Source organism: Nannospalax galili, unplaced genomic scaffold, assembly GCF_000622305.1.
Source record: "Nannospalax galili isolate Female #2095 unplaced genomic scaffold, S.galili_v1.0 scaffold875, whole genome shotgun sequence".
Lineage (NCBI taxonomy): Eukaryota > Metazoa > Chordata > Mammalia > Rodentia > Spalacidae > Nannospalax > Nannospalax galili.
Window position 1 is genome coordinate 4,082,406 of NW_008337059.1, and position 20,681 is coordinate 4,103,086.

Here is a 20,681-nt window from a genome sequence, read left to right on the forward strand (position 1 = left end):
AAGACCCTGTCTAAAAAAAAAAAAAAAGCAATAATTTAGTTTTGACATACAAAATAGTCAATTTCAAATAGTTCAACCCAATAAATATTTTTTTTGTTTACATTTTGTTTTGAGACAGTGTCTCCCTAATAGCCTCAACTGGTCTGAAACTCACTACGTAGACCAGACTGACCTCAGTCTCAGAGGTCCACCTGCTTCTGCCTCAAAAGTGCTGGGATTAAAGGCATGCACCACCACACCCAGCTCAGTAACTATATCTGTAAAATAGAGGAAGGCATTATAGGTCACTTAAGAACGGGTCAAATTGCAATTGTCCTTTCAAGTTTCTCAGCTATGGAAGAGCCATCAGTACAATGTACTCTCGTGTGGAAGCACTGGCTTGTTTGCCCGCCTAGCTGAAGGAAACCGGAACTGGGGTATGAGGATGAAAGGATTTTTCAATCACTGAAACACAGTGAAAGGCATCCTTTTTCTAAAGAAGCACTACTACTAAGTTAGATTTTAGAAATAAAATATACTATCAGTCCAACACATTTAAAAATAAGTCAGAGAGGGGCCAGCAGATGACTCATGGAATAAGAATGCTTTGCAAGCCTGATGACCTGAGTTTGAGCCCCAGAGTCCACGTAAAAAAAGCTTAATGTGGTGGTGCACACCTGTAATCCCCGCACTCCTATACTAGATGGGAGACAGGCAGGAGAGTGCCTGGAAGCTCGGGGGACACCGTGTGGCAGAATCTAAGAAAGACCCTGCCGAACAAGGTGTACGGAGAGAACCCACTTCTGCAAGTTGTCCTCTGGTTTCTACATGTGTACAAACACATACACACACATACACATACATACACTAAACAATCAAGAAAATCCCAGGATCCTTACAAGCTTATCTAGGAATGCCCTATGAGTGGTGACTCTTGACTAAGGGAAAAACATTTGTAACCCTGAAAAAGAAGTGTATCTGAAAAGGGCCATTTTCTGTCTTGAAAAATAGCATCTCTACATATTCATAGAGCATGATATGCTCACAGATGAACAGGACTGGCTTAGTCTGAATGTTCATACTTCTTTCACAAAAAGTGTTTATATTCTGGGTGGCCCATCAGCATCATGAATTACAAACCTTCCCTAAGTGTTTCCATTCTTAAATGATTTCACATGGAGCTGATGGTAGAGGCACAAACTGGTTACATAGGACAGCAGCAGACTGTTTCTAGCTGAAGTGGTCATTCACTGTTTTTGTTTGCCAAGAGGTCATTTCCGCTTCTTCTGGCACCAGGACTCTCAGTTTCCTTTAAGGAAACAATACCTCTCTCCCTCCTTCTCAGCCAAGTCAAGTCCTTCAGGCATCACAAATTCTTCCTTATTCTTCGACAGAAGAAAGGGGTGGAAAAGAGGGGAAGAGAGAGCAACAGGGCCACCTCCACAGAGAACACTGCCCCCAGAACACCACCAAGTGTCTTATAAAGACTGCCTAAAGACTCCACTGCTCTAAATGTCATGTTAACCCCCGGTTTCACCTTATTTTGACTTATGAGCAGCAGTAGACCCAGCTTACCACTTCCTCCTCTTGAACACTTTATTTGGCTCCCTAGAACAATATATTCTCCTAGTTTATTCCCTTCCCCGACCCCACTAGAGAGAGAGAGAGAGAGAGAGAGAGAGAGAGAGAGAGAGAGAGAGATGTACATCTGACACATTTGTGTAGAGAAAGAAAATCTTCTTGATTCTAAGGCTCTATCCTCAAAACTTCTTTCATTTTCTAGCTATTGTCATTCCTCTGGTTTTCTTAACTAATCTCATTGCAATTAAACCCAGTCTTAATGAATTTAAATATTTCCTCATAACCCAGGTTTACATCTCCAGCTCACTGTTCTCCCAGGAACTCCAGATTTCTGTATATATCTGCTGGCTGTATCTGAAATCTCCATGTTAAAATAAACACCTGCTATGGTTTGACAGTACAATGCCCCCCACAGGCTCATGTGTCTGAATACTTGGTTCCTAGCTGATGGCATCATGTTTATAATATAAGGCTGGGGAGCCTTTCAGAGGTGGGGCCCAGCTGGACAAGGTGAGCTGCTGAGGGACAGGTCTTAGAAGATACAGTCAACGAGCCCAATCACTGCTTCCTGATCTGTGGAGATATGAGGAATCTATTCCACAAGCTCTCCCTGCCCTGGACAAAGCTGGTTCCAGCCACCACACTTTCGCCATCAAGAAGGGCCATTTGCCCTAAACTGTGACCCAAAATAATTCCTTCTTGCCTGAGTGGCTTTATCGGATATTTTGGCACATTGATGAGAAAAGTAACTAACATATCTTAACACATCCGAAACTGAGATTTTCATCTTCCCACCCAAACTTTTTCCTCCTATAACCTAACTCAACTCAAAGCAACTCTGTTCTAGTTTTTAGCAAGCCCCAGATCTTTGAAATCAACTGTCCTTCCGTCTGTTTCCCATTCAAGTTCAATCAGGGAATTCTATGGGCTCTAGCTTCAAAACTGATACAATGCAACTGCTTCTCAACTCTGCTACTGCTGCCACCTACAGCGGGAGTCTCATCTCACCTCTCCCCATCATTGCAGTGCATCCCAACTAGTCTCTCCAGTGTGCTCCTATTAAAACGCAGACTAGGTAAAGCCACTTGTCCAGTCAACATCTGCAGTGCTTTTCGATTTCACTGTAAATACAAGCTGAAGGCTGTTCAGTGGCTTACAAGGGCCTAGACTTTCTGTTTGGGGCAGAGCTATCCTCAGTTCTTACCTTCTTGCTCCACTCCAAGGATGCTGAGGTCTTGCTATTCCTTTAACATCTTACTTCTCTTTAGGACTTTGTAGCTACTGCTCCCTCTGTCTGGAATGTTCATCACAGAAACTTCCATAGAATTTCCCCTCTTTAAGGACTTTCCTCTACATTTCCTTCCTTGCTTGCTTTTTCCTCTGAACATTTATCACCAAGTAATACACCGCACACTTGACTCTTTATTGTCCTGCGACCCTCCACCTAGAATATAAGATCCATAAAAGCCGAGGGTTTTCATTTTGTTTCCTGATGTGTCTTCTATGTTTGGAACAGTGTTTTGCACACACTCTTTGTTCAACAAGTATGTATCAGATGAATGACTATTAGGCCCTCTCCTGTATGATGGCTTTTATGATTCAAATAGGACCAAATCCACTCTTCCTTTGACACAAATTTCCCTCTAACCCTCACTTCGTGCATTAAGCCCTCTGTTCCTACTTTCTTGAATCCTGTACTTTAACCTCTTAGTATGAATGACCATGCTACTCAATCTATTCTCACCAAGGATACTTATAAGCTCCAAATTCCAAAAACAAATCTCCATATTTCTTCCATTGAAAGTGTATCATTAGTTTTAATTTTTAATTTATTACATTATTTATTATTTTATTTGTCAAATGGGAGATACGCATGCCACAGGGAGCAAGTGGAGACCAGAGAACAACTTGCAGCAGTGAACTGTCTCCTTTCATCCACTGAGGATCAAACTCAGGTTGTCAGGCTTGGTGGCAAGTGCCTTACCGTGGAGCCAACTTGCCGCTCTCTTTTTTTAAAAGAGGAGAAGCGGGCTTTGAAGAACAAGCACAAAATGCATTCCAGTTCCCCAAGGCCCCAAACTGTGGGCAGGACAGAGCACAAGGGGAGGCGTGCTGGAAGGGACATGCTACACAGTGCGGCAGGAGTGCTTGTCTTCTCTTCAGCTTTGAGCTTCTTGAAACTCAGTCGCACAGCACACTCTTCCTTGGCTACTAGGTTCAGACCCTCTCTTTTACTTTCTTCTACCTTTAAGGTGTTCTGATTGAATCTCTTTTCCCCGAACCCTTCTCATCCTACCCTTTATTAACGTGGTGTTTCTCTCAGTTTCTTTTCATTATCTTCTGCTTCTAATTTTGTCTGTAAGCTGACTTACCCATGCTGGAATTCCCAAATGCTAACTCCACACCCAACTGCAATTCCCGTTGTCTCTTAATCATAGCCAGGGCTCTCAAAGCATTACATCCAAATTTCTAACAATCAAGAGAACATCTCTGTCTTATCTGATGTCTTAGAAACACCTCAAAGTTAGTCTGTCTGAGCTACATTTGCTATCTCTTCTGCCAAAGCTACTCTCCCTCTCCCACTCTCAGCTTTGATGATAAATATTGACCCAATCATCTCAAAACTTAGGAAAAATCTGGACATCTCTCTCCTCTTCCTCCTGAAAAGCCGCCTAGCCCATTACTTCTCAGATTACACCTCAGAAACACTGTTTAAATTGATCCCTTCCCATCCACCTGCCCCTCAGTGCCCTAGTGCATGCTCCTGTCATCTCTTGCTTACTGGGATATTATTGCAGAAGCCTGACATTAATCTCTTCCAGCATTGCCCACTGACTGGTCAGATCGTTCTTGAATGTCCTTAGAATAACGTCATGAAGTCTTGTGACTACTGAATATGAGGGCAGCATTAATATTTTGCCACACCTCCCAGGCTTATTTTAAAACCCACCTGTGTATCAATAAGCAAAGTTTTTTTCAAAAAACTAACAATACATTAGGATGAAGAAATTCCAGTAGTAGTGGTCATCTTGTGGAGCAAGATTGTATGGCCAGGGGCAAGTGAGCAGGGGCCTCAGTCAGCCCCCCTGCAACTCCTCTAAACTTGGGGAAAGTGGTACAGTGAGGGGAAGGCAAAAAAAAGTATGGTGGGAGGGGAGAGGCAAAGGAATTTTTTTGGAAAACTGGGGTTTCTCAGTTTCTGTTTCTGCTCCTGTGAATCAGCAGCCATGTGTCTATCATGAGTATAAAGAGACCCTAGAACTGATCTCTGACAACAGCATTGTTCTAATTTGTTTCTCCATTTCGGTGACAAAACACTCTGACCACTACCAACTTGGGGAGGAAAGGGTTTATTCAGCTTCCATCTCCCAGGTCACAGTTCATCGGGGAGCCCAAGGTAGGAACTCAGGGCAGGAACCTGAAGGCAGGGGCTGAAGCACAGGCCATGGAGGAACACTGCTTACGGGTTTGCTCCCCTGGCCCCTGCTCAGCCTACTTTCTTATACAACATAGGCCCGCCTGCCCACGGGTAGCACCACCCACAGTGGGCTGGGCCCTCCCACATTCAATAATCAAGAAGATGCCCCCTCAGACATGCCACAGCCCAGTCCAATGGAGGAAATTCCTCAACTGAGGCTTCTTCTACTCAGGTGTGTCAAGTTAACACTAAACCTATCCAGCACAAGCATGTACACTCTGCCAAGATCCAAAAAGAATCTGAAGGAGCAAAGGGTAAACCATTGATTCCAACCATCTCCAATGTTTGCCTGTGATGAATCGCCACTGAAAACTGATTAAACATTTTTTTCATGAAGTAAAAACACAAATATTTATTTGTATACACACACTGTAAAAAAGGAGTCTCATCTTTTAATAAAAATCCTTATATTAAAATATGTAAGAAAGTAGAAAGATGAAGGAAAACGTCATCTCCAAATTTGATGTAATGAAGGAAAGAAATGGAAATCTTTGTTTTTTAACTAGATTCAAGAGGACGTTGCCATGAGAAAGAACAAGATAAAAAATTTTACGGAAGCCAAAATCACTGTAGCTGAAAGTTTATATTGGAGAGCATTAAGAAAAACTGAGCCAGTAATATAGAGGAAAATATCCTCAGGATGTAATAAAAATAAACAAAGGAAAGGAAGAAAAAGGGAGAAAGAAGAAATGAAAAAATATGAAATTCAAAGGTATCCAAGTAAGTCTTTTTTAGTATTTTATTTATTATTTTTACTTTTGTGTGTGTGAGTATATTGCCTGCATGTATGTAAGTGCACCTGTGTCATGCAATGCCCACAGAGGTCAGAAGAGGGTATTGGATTCCCCTGGAACTGGAGTTACAAGTGGCTGTCAGCGACCATGTGGGTGCTGGAAATCAAACCCCCAAGCCATCTCTCCAGCCCTCCAAATAGGTCTTTACTGAAGTTAAAAACAAAGGCACAGCACTGATCAAAGTTATGACAGGACAATTATCCTTACTTAGAAAGAAATTCTGCATTTGGAAATCAATAGGATAATTTCAGGCAAAACCTTAGAAAGGAAATCTATAATCAGTTATTTTACTATAAAAGTCATAAATTTGGATTTTCTTGGAATAATTTTTATCATGTTCTTTAATAATTACTTGCATTTGTGTACCACTGTTCCTATTTGACACTGATTTTCTAACCATGGAGAATATTTAAGTAAAACTTGTAAATAAAAGAGACAAAATTAAAACACAAACTCATAAACTTGGAATGGAGAGATGGCTCCGTAGTTAAGAGCACTGGCTGTTCTTGCAGAGGACCTGGGCTTGATTCGCAGCACCCACACAGCGGTTAACAATCATCTGTAATTCCAGTTCCAGGGGAACCAATGCCCTCTTCTGTCCTCTATGGGCACTGCACGACCCAGGTGCACTTACACACCTACAAGCAATACATTCATACACATAAAATAAAAATAATAAATAAAATATTTTAAAAGTCAAACTTGAGTAGTACACACACACGCACACACATGCACACACACACAGTTCTGACTAAAAAGATAATTGTCTTCAACTTTTTACAGCATCAAATTTCCCAAGACAACAGAGGAACTTTCCCAGTGACTCGGCAGGGAAGATTTTCTGCACTGAAAACAAAATGTCACTCTTCTGCTGCGCTGATATTTTCTTTCTGAAAAGTTAATCAGTGTTTAGTAGGTCATGAAAGGAACCCAGACTAAGAACTCAGAATGCAGAAAGACATTATGAGAAAAGAATTACAGTGAAACCCACCCCATTCGTTGGGAGATGAGTTTGAGTATCAGAGCTAAAGAGGAAAGCCACTGTGATAATGATTATAATTTCCAAGACTGATGATGATAACATTATCAGATTAGATATTTGAAAGAAAAAGGAAGGCCCAGGGAAGCCAAAGTTCTTAAGTCTTTCCTTTATTAAAAAGATCAAAGTGGGGCTGGAGAGATGGCTCAGTGGTTAAGAGCACTGACTGCTCTTGCAGAAGACCCAAGTTCGATTCCAGCATCCACATGGCGGCTACAAACCGTCCTTAACTCCAGTTCCAGAGGAATCCAAAGTCCTTTTCTGACTTCCACAGCATTGCACGACATGGGTACACTCACATACATGCAGGCAATACACTCATACACATAAAATAAAAATAATAAATATTTTTAAAAATAAAATAAAATGAAATAGAAATAAAAAGGTCAAAGTTATTCATTTCTACTTCAATACTAAGATTCATTTATACTCAGGAGTGCTTTTCTTTTAACATTTCCACAGATAGATTTAAAAATCAGATGTCTATTATCCACAACTTTGAAGATATATATGTATATATATATGATATGTATATCATATATATGACAATGTTTAAAACAAAAGTCCAGTGTTGGTATAGAAAAAAATAATAAAAGACATTAAACACCAGGGAAAATAAAAGAAGTAAAAAGAGAAAGAGAAGTAAAATAAATGTGATCTATTTCAATTCCTCTATCAAAACAGAGATGAAAATTCATTTCAAAAGCTAGTGTTTTAAAAGGGGAGGATATATCTAAAACACATGACATGAATATACTGAAAATAAAGATACAGCACATGTGTTAACCAAAGGAGGGGGGGAATTTAAGACAAACACAAAGAAGAAAGGGGATAAGTCAATATTTCATTAAAATATGAAATATAAAATGAGTAGAGATGAACAGATAGCATATCATATCAAATGTGTCATAACTGAGGTTACCACAACGAAACACTATTAGAGAATGTAAAAACATATACTGTTAGGAGTAAATTGTGGTTAAAAAATATGTGATAATAAAACAAAAATTAAAAACTTTAAAATTACATTTATAACACCAAAGGGGGGGGAACTTAAGAATAAATTTGATGAAAGAAACATTAACTCTATGCTCTGAAAATCATGAAATATTGTTAAAGAAGATCCAAATAAAAAGAAAGTTACCACATGTTCATGGATAAGATTTATTTGTTTGCTTACATATTTACTTGTGTGGCAGTGGTAGGGACTGTCTTGTGCATGCCAGGCAGGCTCTGTATCACTGAGCTACAGCCTCAACCCTCAGTATTTTTAAAAAGCCAATCTTCTCCAAATATATTTATACATTCAGTGCAATCCTTACCAAACTCTCAACTAGTTTCTTTGCAGAAATTAATAAGATAATCCTAAAATTCATATGGAAATTCAAGGGGGACATAACAGTCAAAACAATATTCAAAAGAAAAGGTAAAGTTGAAGGAGTCATACTTCTGATCACAAAGTTTCCTACAAAGTTAGAGTAATGAAGACAGCGTAGAACTGGCACAGAAGCAGACAAGCACATCAGGACAGATCAGAAGCAGACCCTGTTGCTTACAGTGGACTGAGTTTCAACTAGCTTGCCAAGATAATTCATGAAGGGAAAGAAGAATCTTCTCAAGAAATAGTGCTGGAGCAACTGGATATTCGAAAAAAAAGAAGGGGTGGGAGCAAGAGGAGGAGGGGAAACGGAGAAGAAAAAGGAGGAGGGGCAGGTGGAAGAAAGCTGAGTCTTTACTTCACACCATACACAAAACTTAACTCAAAATGGATCAAAAACATAAATATAGGTATAAAAACTATAGACACTCTTTTTGTGTCATAAATTAATTACCTCATGAGTTTGGATAACGGACTGAGTCTTGGATATGAAACTAATTAAGAAGCTAAAAAATATATAACTTAGCTATTATCAAGATATAAAACTTGCTTACCAAAATATGTCATTAAAAAAAAAAGAAAAGAAAAGATGGCAGAGGCAGGCAGATCTCTCCATGAGATCGAAGCCAGCCTGGTCCATATAGTGAGTTCCAGGCCAGCTAAGGATGCAGGAAGATCCTGTCTCAAAAAGACCAAGAAAAAAATTGAAATTACAACCCCCAGAATGCAGAAAAAAATTTGAAAGTCGTATATATGAAAGTGAATAGACAGAGAATCATTCCAACTCAATAATAAAAAGACAAATTTTAAATGGGAAGAAGATCCAAATATTATCCAAAGAAGATATACAAATGACCAGGGAGCACATTAGCAGATGTTAAACAAGGAAACAAAAAACCCAAACCACAATGAGACATCACTTCTCATTTCTTAGGAAGGCTATAACCAATAACAGACAATAACAAGTGTTGACAGGGATACAGAGAAACTAGACCATCATATACTGCTGGTAGGAGTATGAAATAGTATACCTAATTTGGAAAATACTCTAGCAGTTCCTTTAATGATTAGACACAGATATGATCCAACAATTGCACTTCAGGTTTATACCTATGAGAAATTTAAAATATAAATCTACAAAAAGTTCGTACAGGCATGCTCATAGCAACATCCTTCACAATGGTGAACAAAATGTGAAATGGTGCCCCCAATGGACAGCCAAGATGTGATGCAACAATAGAAAGCAAGTGACAAGAAATAGCTAAAATAGGCAGATACAGAAAATAAACATTTCCCTAGAGCTTGGAAGAAGGGTAGGAGTGGGCAGGTAGATAGGAAATAGGAAGTGATTTTTAATGGATACAGAGTTTCTTGTTGAAATAATAAGATGTTCCAAGTTCATTGTGACCATGGCACAACAATTCTGTGAATTATAGACTTCAAAAGCATGAGTTGTATGGTATGTAAACTGTATCTCCAAATAATAAAATGAATGACTATGAGTTTGAATTCCACCCCCACACTACCTACTTAGGAGATGGTTAAACTCAACTACTTTCTTTTTAAAAAAAAAAAAATTATTACTTTTATTTTATGTGTATGTGTATATTGCCTGCATATAGGTAAGTACACCCATGCCATGCAATGCCTGCTGAGGACAGAAGAGGCTGTTGGACCCCCTGGAACTGGAGTTAGCTGCCATGTGGATGCTGGGATTCGAACCCGGGTCTTCTGCAAGAACAGTGTTCTTAACTGCTGATCCATCTCTCCAGCCCCAAACTATTCAACTACTTTCGTTCCTCAGATACTCATCAGTGAAACATAGAAATTAAATCACACCAGTCTCACAGAGTTGTTTCAAAACTCAATATGTATAAAAAGATTAGAACCGTGTGTAGCCCAAATAAATCTGTATGTTAACCAATTAACACTTCTTCATTTCCACTTACTGAATACCTACTATGTTAGTTTCCTATGGCTGCTATAACAAATTTCCACAAACAACACCATACACTTGCTCAAAATTCTTGAAGAGTGGGGCTAGGTATATGGTTCAGCAGGTAAGTGCAAATCCTCAGCACCCATGTAAAAAGCCAGACACAGATGTACACACCTGTGCACCCCAGCACTGGATTCTAAGAGTTCACAGGCCACCCTAGTGAAATAACAAGCTTCTGGTTCAGAAGATCACCCTATAAGACAGAGAGCAATAATGACACCTAATGTTCTGCTCTGACCTCTGCGTGGACATGCAGGGGCATGTGCACCCCCACACTCATGTGCATGCACCACACACACACCACACACACATACACATACCACAAAGTTCTTGGAGTCTGAAGCCTGAAAACAGCTTCACTGGACTAAAATTCAAGACTAAGCTCCCTCCAGACCAGGGGAGAGGCCTTTGCTTATCTTTTTCAGTTTCTCTGGCTCCTGGATATATGGTCCATTCTCCATCTTCAAAGCCATCTTTGCTCTAGGGTTAAATCTCCTCTACCTCCCTCAGATAGGGATTCTAATGACAACATTTAGAGGCCACCTGGATACCTCCATTAAGCTCTCCTATCTCAAGATCCTTAATTTAATCATATCTGCAAAGATCCCCTTTCCATATAAAGAAACATTCATCGGTACTAGGAATTGGACCCAGATATTTTTGCACTGTATCACAGTTACTTTATTGGCCAAGGGGTGGGGGCAGAGGAAGGAAGGAAAGGAAGGGAGGAAGAGAGGGAAGAAGAGAGAAGCAAGAAAAGAAAAAGAACACAAATCTATAAAAAGCTCTTATATTTATTTCTAAGTGCACTAAACTAAAGCAACAGGAAAAAGATTTTGCAAAAATTTGTATCGGCAGCATTTTATATAGCTTAAATGAGAAAATATGAATACTAGACTATTGATTTTCTCTTTACCCACCCTGCTGGAAACTTAGGGCTTTTCCCTTCTTTGTATTTTCACTGCAATACCTGAATAAAATGGTCTTGTTGATACACATCACTTCAACTCTACTTCTCTAGTGGCCGAGCAATACAATTCTCTCCAAATGGCTCAGTGATTCTGGTTCCCATCCCTTAAACCCTGCCAACCAGACCCTCCTCTCAGGTCTGGCTTCCGGGAGCCTGTCGTGGTTACTTGAGAGGAAAAGTCTTGATAACTTCTACTCACATCAATTCTGCAAACCCACGCAACCACATAGCTCTCAGCTCCCTGATGTGTCACGTGAGAATGTCACCTCATCATCTTTTACCACTTCCAGGCTTGCTCAGCTACTTCTCTACACTGAATCTGCTTCATTTCACACTCTCTACTCTTCACTTACCGCTCATTTCTAATGAGCCACAATAAAAGCATCCCTATCATCTTTTTTTCCTTGGAACTAAAATTTTCACAAGTATCAATAAAGTTTACTAAAATGAACGCTGGGCTGGGGAGCTGGTTTAGCAAGTAAAGGGCTTACCATGGAAGCATGAAGACTTCAGTTCAGATGCCCAGAGCATACTTAAAAGCAGGGTGGACTGGCAGCTGCCTGTAACCCCAGCACAAGGGAGGCAGAGTCAGAATCCTCAGAGCAAACCAGGAAGCCAGACTAGCTGAGACAGCAAGCTCCAAGTTCAATAAGAGACCCTGCCTCAAAATAAAAGGTAAGGAACAACTGAGGAAGGCCCCCAACATCAACTTCCAGCCTCTTACCTACACACTCACACATACGCAAACACACATACACACCATACAACATACGCATGTAAAAATAAGAATGCATATACACTATAATTTCATATAGGGGAAAATTATATTGGAGATGGATTACAAAATAATTAAAAAGATTACATCGATTAATAGATATCCAATTTTACAACTTAAAGCAATATAATACATTCACAAGCATTCCTAGGTTTCTAAAAGTCTACCATATGTTTACCTACAAGGAAACTTCAGAAGTGGTTTTATAAAGCATATTCTTTAACAATTACAAAAAATTGAAAAATTAATAACAACATAAGCAAAAATAATCATTTACAACTTGAAAGTATGATTATGGGTTAGAAATACAATAAAACAACATCAAACTACCTAGATACATATAAAAATGTGTTGAATATTTCCATAAAAACACTTTATAAAATATTATGAAAACACTTAGAGTAGATTCCAAAAACTAGCGCAAGTATGGCAGAAAATTAAGCATCTTTATGTGATAGAGCACCCAGAAATTAATTTAAAAACAGAGGTCCTTGGGGCTGGAGAGATGGCTCAGCGGTTAAGAGCACTGTCTGTTCTTGCAGAAGACCTGGGTTCAATTTCCAGTACCCACATGGTGGCTAACAGCTGTCCATAAACTCCAATTCCAGGGGATCCAATGCCCTCTTCTGACCTCTGCAGGCATTGTACAACATGAGTACCCTTACACATATACAGGCAATACACTCATACACATAAAATAAAAATAATAATTTTTTTTTAAAGAGTAAAAGTGGAATTTTATTCCAGTTTGCTTGGAATTGCTGTGACAAAACTTTCTGACAAAACCAACTTGGGAAGGAAAGGATTTATTTGGCTTAAGAATCCAAATCAGTAATAAATGGACAAAGGTTGTAAACATTATGCAAAAGACAAAGCATATCATGTAAAAAATATTATAAAATTTCTAGTAATTAAAGAAAAACAAACTAAAACTATATGGAATTTTTTTTTAACTAATCACCAATGCTGTGAAGAATGAGGCTAAACAGGAACTGGCGTAGCACAAAGGGCCCACGCCTTGGGAGCACAACTTGGCAACAGTGATCAAGAGCTTCAGAAAATGTTTACAGGTTTTAAACCTTGATTTTATTTCCAGGAGTCCATCCTTAGGGTGCACGCCTACTTAAGGAAGAAATTCCTGAACAGACATTTATTGGACATGGGAAAAAACACCGACATGTTCAGTAAAACGGGGGAATTTTTAAGCTATGTGATTATACTATGTGACTATAAAAATCATGCTAACAGAGGTTGTGCTAGAAAACAGAAAGTACTTGTGATTCACGGCTTCTCTAAAAGCCAGACTTTAAAAATTCTAGCCAGCCTAATAATCATGGCACTATCATAATTTCTTAAGGTTCTACTCAAGAAAACACTAAATGAGAGGTGAACCCAGGCCCGGCACTGAGGACCTTGTGCTACATCACTTGCATCCGCACAGACACACAGGAACTGTTCACATCCTTCCTATGAAGCCAGAGGAAACATCTCTGAAATCATTGCTTGAATTTCAAGTACAAAAACTAATGCCTTACATTCCTTCACAACTTCATGCTTCCCTGGATCATACTTCAAGTGCTTCAAGTACACCGGTCAGTTCTTTGGTTTTGAAATGTCGTTGTTACTTATTGTCTCATTTAGCAAAGCATTTTTGTTACCACGCACGGTGACAGTGTCTATGATTCCAGCACTGGGAGACTGAGGCAAGAAGATAATGAGTTCTTGGCCAGCCTGGGCTACATAGTGAGATCCTGTCTCAAAGAAACCAAAATTATCAAAGCAGAAGGACATTTTTGTCCAGATCAAAAATCTTTTATCTGAAAAAAATAAAATTTGAGTATTTTTTGAAGGAAACATATCTTTATGAGGGGTATGTTCTACAATTCGGTCTAAAATCACTTTGGTAGTACTAGATAGAAAGTGAAAGTCATGGGGCTGGAGAGATGGCTCAGTGGTTAAGAGCACTGGCTGTTCTTACAGAAGATCTGGATTTGAGTCCCAGCACCCACATGACAGCCAACAGATATCCATAACTCTAGTTCCAGGGGATCCAACACCTTCTGTCCTCTGCAGGCATTGCACTACATACATACAGGCATAACACTCATACACATAAAACAAAGATAATTTTTTTAAATGCAAGTCACATGCCTGTCAGACAGTCTCCAACAATTTTTCTGCTCACAATCCCCTCAATTCCCAAGCCTACAGAAATCCCAGCACTCCTCTCTGAATCTACTTTCCTATCTTTGCAGCTAGGATCATTCCCAGACAATGCCCTTGGCCTACGGTGCCTGACCTCAGAGCCCTGAATCCCTGTAGCCCCAGCTCCCCTGAAACTCTAACACCCATTACAGGGATATTCAGGTAGGCACACATGCTCCCGAGCTGAAAGTGGAGAGTAAGAGAAACTTCAAGAACCTTGAAACCATAGGAGAGTCATGGAGAAAAGGTAAAAGTAGAGGCTAGAGAGACGGCTCAGAGAGCAGTTAGTTAAGAGCACGTCCTGCTCTTGCAGAGAATCCGGATTCTATTCCCAGCATGCACATCTGTGGCTCACAACCCCCTGTAACTCCAGCTCTACCGGATCAGATGCCTCTGGCCTCCATAGGCTCCTGTACTCATGCAACATACCTATATGATCACACACACACACACACACACACACACACACACACATACTCACACACACAAATTAGAAAAAGAAATTTTCTTTTAAAGGTAAAAACATTTAGGAAATCCAACACAAGGCCTTTCAGTTCTGCAACAGATTGTGTGCTGAAAATAGACATGTTTCTAGGACATAGCACACTGGAGGCCTGAATGTCCTGCTCTAGGACATGTATTTGCTAAAGAACAAATGAATTAGGCTCTCTCTTATCCTGCAGTAACACAGCTGACCAATGATTCCACATGGCAGCTGAGGGGGTATGGGGTGAAGAAGGGGGAAGGGGCTGATCTACTGGCACTAAAATAGCCCTGAGATTAAGACAGATAATGACTGCATAAGTGCCAGTCAGGGTGACTATGGAGGGCCAGCATTCTCATCACCTGGGGCATGTTAGAACTGCAGAATCTCAGCCCCATCCCACAGCTTCTTAAAGACAGTCTGAATTTCAAGCTCTCCAATGATGTACATGCTTGTGAAAGTCTGAGAAACACTGCCCCAGTAATATACACACACATCCCAAGAATAAGCCAGTGCCTTCCCTCTTCTGCACTTCTAGCAAACCATCAAAATGTTTGATGATTCTTCATCACCAAAGCTTCCCCTGATTTTGTCCTCTCTCCAACATGTTTTAAGAAACAAACTGCAATTTTCCCCAGGCTTCAGCATTACCCTGCACAGACTAAGCCCAGTGCATCTGAACAAGCCCAGGTAAAGTTAAACAAGCCTGGCCTTGGAGGGTTTGATTTTAATTACTGACTATAGAGAGCAGAGAAGCAACCATAATGATAACACAGGGAGAAAAATCCTCTGAAAAGGTGATGGCGCTGAGTAAAAGCAATACCCATCACAGTTGTGGTTTACTTACTTTATTACTATACAGGAAAAATCATGATTAAGGAAATTATTTAATATGCAGCTGATTACTTTGTAAAGGTTTATTTGATTACATGATTGGCAATCCCAAACTCATAATCAAGACTCACTCAACTCTGCACTTCAGCCTTCAAATCTCCAGGGTGGGATGCAAACAGGTCCTGTTGAGAACTTGGAAAATGGAATGATCTTTTTACTCTTGCATCTAGATTGTAGCTTTAGTGAAAATAAAAGGTCCATAGGCATTGCTGAATGGGGAAGAGGCTTCTTGTGGGTGCCTTACTCTACTTATCTTTGCAGGTCCAACTGAAAGGAGCCCATTCTCTGAGAAGTTGTCCAAGAAGCCATTACTCTCCACTCCGTTTCTCAAGGCACTGTCTTTGGCCTGCTATTGTGGCTCCTGGGAGGTGGGACTCATCTGTTCTGAGTTCAGGCTTTACAACCTGACCACATGGTCAGAAATCCCCCTCTGCCTCCAACCAGCCATGTGACTTGGCAGAGTTGCTTCCTTCTATAACCGTGACATGCAGAAACTAATATCAGAGAGTTGTGAAGACTGCATAAGACAACATATATAGAACATCACAGTGCCTGGCATATAATAAATAATCAATGTTGGCTATTATTAGTACTCCACAGTCTGGTTTCTATTAGAATTGGTTTTGTGTGTCTACCACCCTTCTAGATCATGAGCAAACTGTTTAGGAGCTGCCATAGGGAGTTACAAATGACAGACAAAAAATATTTGTCAAATTGGTTTGAAGGTACGCCAGGAAGAGGAAACAGAGGGTGCTGGAAACAAACAATGTCCTTTATGATTTTACCCAGGGCCAGTCTCTGCAGTGTTTGCTTTTCTTTCATTACCAAGTACACCGTCTCAGGCAGTAAGGTTTCTCTGAAGTGGAGCTAGGGAGACATGTTTATCAAACCAGATGTTTTGTTCAGATACGGTAAAGGTATTCTAGGAGGCATCTAAAAATCTCTAGTTTGGTCTCTGGCTGAGTGGAGAGGTTGAAGTTCATCCAGAGCTGCACTGGCCAAACTCAACACCCTGGCAAGAAGTCACATCAGCAATTAAGATCATCCCCCCAGAGAGGATGCATTTTGTTTTTCTGTGTATCCACCTAAGATGTCTGCCAGCTGTGCAAGAGTTGTATACATCACTAGGGAGGAAGCTCTATTGCAAACTCAAAGGTTAAACCCTCCTGACACTTGAGTAAACATCAGCTTAACTAGATTCTGACCAAGTGCCCGTTAAGGAGCTCTAGTGCTTGTAGCTGACAAGGACCTTCTAGACTTGCACAGGAACCTGGGGTGCACCACTCTCTAGACAAAGTTCAGCATTTTCTCTGAGGCAAACACCAACTTCAAGGACCTGTCCTTGTGGCTTGTGACTGACCACCAAGCTGATTCATAATAAGGATGTCAGAGACCTGCTATGGACCTCATGTTGTGCAACCATTGCCCCAATCACAAACCACTGCATGTCTCAAAGCTCTTTTTGAATCGGTACTCAGGGTCAGTCCACATTCTGGATGCTTTCTGGAGCCAGGACTTCTAGAGTGGCTGCATAAGCACCCCCAGCAGCCCCACTCCACCCCTCTGTCATGGCAAAGGCCTCTCTTCTGCTTCTCTGCTTGCAAGGACAATGGACAATAGAGAGGACATGGCTTTGAAGACTGAAAAAATGATGCACTGGATAGTGTGTATTCAAAGATGAATGTAGGATTATAATTGAGGGTGGGAAGTAACAGAGAGAACAGAAAACCAGGTAGATATGATGGGTGTGACTTTAAGTATTCAAGGTGAGGTATAGTAGAAACACCCAAGGCAGGTCATGACCTAGGCTCAACAGGTTGGAAAAGAACTAACAGAAGAGCAATACTCAAGAAAAATCTAAGCGTAATAGCAACAGCCTACAACTAGCACATACTACACATTAACTCTGCATGGATCTCTCTGAGTCCTTACAACCCTGCGAGGTGGGTATTATTCTCTTCTTATTAAAGAGGAGAAAACTGAAGAACAGTAAAAATAGCAGAGCAGGGACTCAAACGGATGTTATGTTGGCTCCAAAATAAAGTAGAAAAGGGGTCAGCTAGGCCTTCAAGGCAAAGGAAAGGGCTTGCAGCAGTCTGGGCAGGAGGAAAGATCAGTTCCCTGCGGAACTGAAAGTGGCTTGGTGAGCACTAGCTGGGAGCAGGAACACCAATTCAGAAGAGAAACCAGAAGTACGTTTCGGTTTGATCTAGACTTTTTGACAGCTAGATGCTTGCTTCATGTCATCTAACCATCCCCCACCAACCTCAGTTTCTCCCTTTTGTAAAAGGCTATACATAATAACACTGTCCACCTCTCTCCCATAAAGAATGACCATGAACACTAAGTGAAGTTGGTGATGTGAACTTAGTTGCAAAATACAAATTCCCTCACAGATAAGATTTCATCAGTGTCTCTTCCCCAGTAGCTTCAGGGATTTGCAGACCTAGAGCCAGTGATCCAGCATCTGGGTACCAGAATGCCTTGTGAGCAGAGTGACATTGGGGGCATGCCTGCATCCACACCTATCACTTCCTAATTATAGGAGGCCCAGGTGAGTTACCATCTTCCTTCCTCCACTTTGTCATCTGGAAAACAGGGGATGATAAGGATAGCACTTACCTTATATGGTTGATGTGAGGAATGAGCAGCACATGTAACAAACAGAACAGGTCCCAGCACAGAGCCAAGATTTAGTAAACCACACAGCTATCATTTATTTTAATTATTAAGAAATCTGCTGACTAACCCTCCAGTTCCTCTGCATTCTATGTGATAAGAATCTGTGAGCATACTAGAAGTTCGTGATGATAGAGGAGGACTGCGACCCTACATTCCCCCTTTGTTCTTGGCTCCCAAGGGCTGGCAAGCAGCTGGCTCTCTGTCCTGGCAGAAAATGCCCAAAAGAGGTAAAAGACAGAGACTGCACACCATTCCTGCAAACCGGGCTGGTCTTGTAGTTTCCCAGACAAAATCTAATGTAGGCAGTCAGATAGGACCTGTTCTTTAAAGAAAGAACTCTTCCTATCCTTCCTTCCACCCCTCTCTACTTCTCACCCCCCCACACTGACGAGGAGAGAGAGTTTCCTTCTTGTTTTCTCTTACCTGGGGCTCACATTTGAGAGAGAGAGAGAGAGAGAGAGAGAGAGAGAGAGAGAGAGAGAGAGAGAGAGAGAAGCTTGTCGCCTTCCTTACAACACATACTCTAGGATCCTGTTGTGACAATCTCTTGCCACATTAACTAGTCTGTCCAACTCCCAACAGAGAAGCCTTTGCTCATTTCACAACAGGAAAAGCACGCAGGAAACTCGGGAACAAAACAAATCTACACACAGAACCCAGCATCTTCAAACGTGCAGCGGACCCCAAACCGAGGCTGAATGACTCCACACTGTAGACGAAGCAGCTGCCTCTTAAGGTACGAGGGGACCGAAAAGAAGTCCTTTGCCGCTAAAAAACCAGATCTGCATACCAATTGCTGATGAATATTCATGAGCTCCCTGGACTGCAACACTGAGCTCTGCTTCCTAACAGTTTCCCAAAGCTCTTTCTCTGCCTCGCTCAGAAGGCGAGTTGGGAAAGTTCATTCAGGGCGCTCTGCCTCCTGCTCTTTCAAGCACTTGCTTTTGGTCTGGGCTTTTTTTTTTTCCTCTCAGGGTTTGGATCAAATCAGTTCTGGTCTTACCCTTTATATCTTCCATAAGTAGCAGCTTTTTGTTTCTTCCTCTTTCCTCGTTTGTCTTTGGAGTTTTTGTTTTTGCAGCCTCTGCTTGCTGTGGTGGTTTCTGTGAGAGAGGTACTCAAGGACCAGAGATATAACAGACCCTAGGGCTTGTGGGAGGGGCTAAATTAGCCAGCCCCGTTTCGGAAGGAACCTCAAACCCTATCTATGTCTTTTTCATTGACTAGAAATACAGATTGGCCGAGGAGCTGGGCAGCCCATTTCCCTAGTTACTCCAAAGCTTCTTGGGCTTGCAATTTTTTTCCTTTTCTTGAAGCGGTATGTGTTCAAAGCTCGCTCTCAACTCCCCCCACCCCCCGCTTTCTTACAGAAAATTCATTTTCCTCGCTTGAAAAAGTCATCTTGTTTGTGGGCAAAAAAAGCTACTTGTGTTCTACAATTATGAAGACATAACAAGAAACGCATAACCTTGATACTCACCGAACACCTGTGGGAGGCAAGGGCACACTTCTAGTCCACTGATGAGCAATCAATCGTTTCCCAGTCTCATTGGAGAAGCACAGTCCTCCAAGCAATTGGGTGCGGCTGCGGGGGTGGGGTGGGGTGGGGGCTGCATTATTGCATTATTGGCTGTAAAGCCAGATGGGACCACAGAGAAAGAAACGTCTGCCAGCTCCCGAAGGGATGAAAGTCATCCACCTTTCCCCAACTTTAACTTCTAATCTCCAGTGTCCCATAGATTGCCACTTTCAGACTTTGCAAGGTGGCCCCAATGCAAGTGCGGCCATGTAAATTTCAAGGTGTATACATAAAAATCATTAAATTTGTGACCCCTGACAATTGCTTTGAATCATATAGAAAACATATTCTCCATTACACTTTCAGCTGTACTTTTTAAAAGGGCAAGGACTGATTTTTTTTTTTTTAATTTGGGCATCTTTGTTACCTTGTATTACCTGTCATATAGTATATGTTCAATGAATTTTAGATGATTTAATAAATCTGGGGCTGCATAACAAGCCTCTCTGTATATACCAAATGGTGCATAACTACAGGATTTTGTATTTATAAGAACAATTAATTATGCTAAATCAAAAAATCTACTGAATACCTTCACTAAGGCCAGTTGAAACAATATTTCCAATGAATATTGGTTTGATATTTGTCCTATGATGACAACATCATTTTTAGGGAACATTATAAAATATTTACAAATACCAGCAATCTTTGTGAGTGTATGACTCTGTGCTACTGTTTTTAGGAAAAACTTGAAAAATAGAATGCCCACAAAATAGCCTGTGAACTACAGGATGGAAACCAAACTATCAAATTGAGAGAGCAACAAAACAAATATATAATGAGCTGAGCATGGTGGTGCATGCCTTTAGTTCCAGCACTGGGGAGGCAGAGGCAGGTGGATCTC

The 20,681-nt window shown here is 40.8% G+C and overlaps 1 protein-coding gene across 1 annotated transcript in view; it reads right to left on the minus strand.

Moving 5' to 3' along the window:
• Entpd1 (ectonucleoside triphosphate diphosphohydrolase 1) overlaps positions 1-19,758 on the minus strand; it is a 97,320-nt gene extending 77,562 nt beyond the window's left edge. Inside the window, exons 1-2 of the mRNA XM_029563010.1 lie at positions 19,739-19,758; positions 19,262-19,361 (exon numbers count right to left, since the gene is read on the minus strand). Coding sequence (XP_029418870.1) covers positions 19,262-19,277 — 16 coding nt within the window. The 5' untranslated portion in view covers positions 19,278-19,361; positions 19,739-19,758. The remainder of the gene's footprint in view (positions 1-19,261; positions 19,362-19,738) is intronic.
• Between the last annotated feature and the right edge of the window lie 923 nt (positions 19,759-20,681).